The sequence below is a fragment of the Sinocyclocheilus grahami genome, unplaced genomic scaffold (assembly GCF_001515645.1).
Source record: "Sinocyclocheilus grahami isolate Dianchi unplaced genomic scaffold, SAMN03320097.WGS_v1.1 scaffold98.1, whole genome shotgun sequence".
In the NCBI taxonomy this organism is placed as follows: Eukaryota; Metazoa; Chordata; class Actinopteri; order Cypriniformes; family Cyprinidae; genus Sinocyclocheilus; species Sinocyclocheilus grahami.
Window position 1 is genome coordinate 1,139,626 of NW_015505277.1, and position 2,806 is coordinate 1,142,431.

The 2,806-nt window shown below is 35.6% G+C and overlaps 1 protein-coding gene across 7 annotated transcripts in view; it reads right to left on the bottom strand.

Annotated features, from left to right (window-relative positions):
- Positions 1-2,806, bottom strand: part of abi1a (abl-interactor 1a) — an 86,075-nt gene that overhangs the window by 33,222 nt on the left and 50,047 nt on the right. For all 7 annotated transcript variants that reach the window (XM_016276019.1, XM_016276017.1, XM_016276016.1 and 4 more), the window contains exon 3: positions 2,212-2,388. In XM_016276019.1, the coding sequence (XP_016131505.1) occupies positions 2,212-2,388 (177 nt within the window). The remainder of the gene's footprint in view (positions 1-2,211; positions 2,389-2,806) is intronic.

Sequence of the window (2,806 nt, forward strand, 5' to 3'; positions counted from 1 at the left end):
CACACACACACACACACACACATATATATATATATATACATATACATACACACACTTTATATTATATTCTTAAGAACTTTATATTCTTAATGTATCATGATCTTCCTTAAAGAATAAAATAAAACTAACAAAAAAAAAAACAACTATGATACTAATAAGAAATGTTAAGCAGCAAATTAGCATATTAGACACTGAAGACTAAAATAATGGCTACTAAAAAAATCAGTTTTGCCATCACAGGAATAAACAGCATTTTAAAATATATTCAAATACAAAACAGTTATTTAAAATTGTAATAACATCTCACAATATTACTGTTTTATTGTATTTTTGATTAAATAAATGCAGCTTTGGTGAGCACAAGAGGCAGTAATGACATGTTTGTATCACTGAAAAGTCTACATTATTAGGGATTCACTGTCAGTGGCAATAACCCAACTATTTTTGAAGCTACACAAACAAACAGCAGTTAGCTTTAACCCCAGTAAATGTAAACAGCGCATCCACTAATATTGATTATACGTGAGGCTCATCTTATAAACTCTCATAATCGATTGACTGTTGGGTCACAGGAGTCATTTCAGCCCTAATCCTTCGTGAACACCCATCACACTCACAATCCTGCCTGATTAGCTACAAATAGAGGGTGATGCTGTCACTAGGTCAGATGTTTTTACATTTCAACACTTCAGATAACACAGATGCATGCTGTCAATACGCTGTTAGGGCTGGAATGTGAACTGCATTGCTGGATTGATGGTTTAAAACTGCCTCCCTCTATAAACTAGAGCAGAAAGGGGCGTAATTTGTGCCAATCAGCTAATTTTGCCCTTAACCTTCTTACTCTATTTTAAAGACAAAACGTATCACAGAGACAATGTTACTGTCTGCTGGCAGTTGTGGAAAACTTATTTTCAATGTTTCATTGTTGCAGCAATCAACTCCAGGTGCAGCACTGTCAGACATATTGAACTAGGGCTGGGCGATATAGCTAAAAAATGTATCAACGATATAATGTTTCATATCGTTCGGTATCGATAATTATTGACATTTTTATTTACCTTTTTTTAAAACAAAAAGCAATATAATTATTTTTTTTTATTTAACCACTGTATTTATAATTAACACAATTTATTGAGACAAACAACAAATTTTTTTGTTTTAACAAGTGCAAACAATAAAAATTAAACAAATATCTAATTTCTAAAGTTTTATATGTAGATTAAATAGGTCTTTATTGTATAGGACTAATTGTCTCCCGAGGCCACAGAAGGGCGCAATGAGCAAAATAATGCAGCGCATTTAAATTTTCAACCCAAGGAAGTAACTCTATAAAAACGTGCATTACGTCTAAATTAACTCATAAAAATCAAATATAATTTCGTAAATTGCATAAACAATTATGAACAAAACAGCATCATGTATTTATGCATTGCTTAATCCAAAGAGCCGAAGCGCCATTCACACAGACTGCATTTAAAAACATATGAGATGTAGTGAAAAGGAATAAACCTCCACAAATTCGTGACGTGTTTTCTAAAAGTTTAAACTGTTTTAACTTTGCATTGCTTTCTATACATCTCTTGTGAGACGCGAGTGCAGCAGTTATATTTATCCGTCTACAAAATGCGCTGAATATGCGTTGAATATGAATGAATGGCTTGGTTTCGGTTTTAACCTAATCAAGATCTTCTCCGCATTGAGCTACTACATTTCTCTAATATTTTGAATAAATAACGTAGCAGCGGCGCGTCTCGTGGGCTAGACTAACAAAACATTAAAATGCAACAACGTCACTTACATCATTACCGCATCTCGCGCGCCACTGATGACGCTTCCTGACGCACTCTTAACATTCAAATGCAAATGTTTATTTTAAATTCGACTAATATTCATTCTTCTCCTCATCACAGGCAGGCACAGCACTCATTTCAGCATGTGTTCGTGTTTGTGTGTGCTGTCTGCGTCACTCATAGTACGTGCCTATATTGTGCGCTATATGGAAAAAATTTTCTATTGATATCGAAGAAGGTGTACTGTCGATAAATATCAATACCGTTTTATCGCCCAGGCCTAGCAGACTGTACACTCACAGGCTTGTTCTCATAAGAATCAATCTGGCGTCACACTTAAAAAACTGAGAAACAAGCCATCCTGTTTGTAGAGTTGGTGAGCAATGAATATAGATTTAAAAGACGGCAAATTATTTACCTTTACTCCATGGCCCACATCATCCAGAACTGTGTAGTCGATTGGCTTCCTGATGTACCTCACCGGCCGCTCAATGTTGGCCGGAGCGATGATCTTATGAGTCCTTGATGTGTTTTTATTCGTTGTCACAATGCCGATCTCTCGTCGGGCGACCTTCTCTTTATGGATGTCCACCGTCTAATGAAGATGCAAGAAAAGACAAAAACAAGATGAAAGAGCAGCCAGGTTTCCATCATAAGTTGCAAATTTAACTCGTGCACAAATTTGGATTATCGCATAAAAAAATTTACAGAAAAGCACCATTTCCATCCAACGAGTCAGAGAGAACAAAATCGTCACTTCCTGATAAAATGGCACTAAATATCACCAAGAAAAGTAGGAGAAGATTTATTATATTTTCAAATAGACGAAACACAATAAATGCGGTCATTGCTTTTGTAGGTGAATGCCAGCTGTTTGGGAACCGCAGACTTTGCTCGGGCATTTCAGAATGACAATAACAACATTTCAACAAAATCAATCTGCTGGTTAGTCAGGTTATGCTGTCCCATAGCGCAAAGTCACATGACTTTTTTTTGAACGCTCATGCAGAATT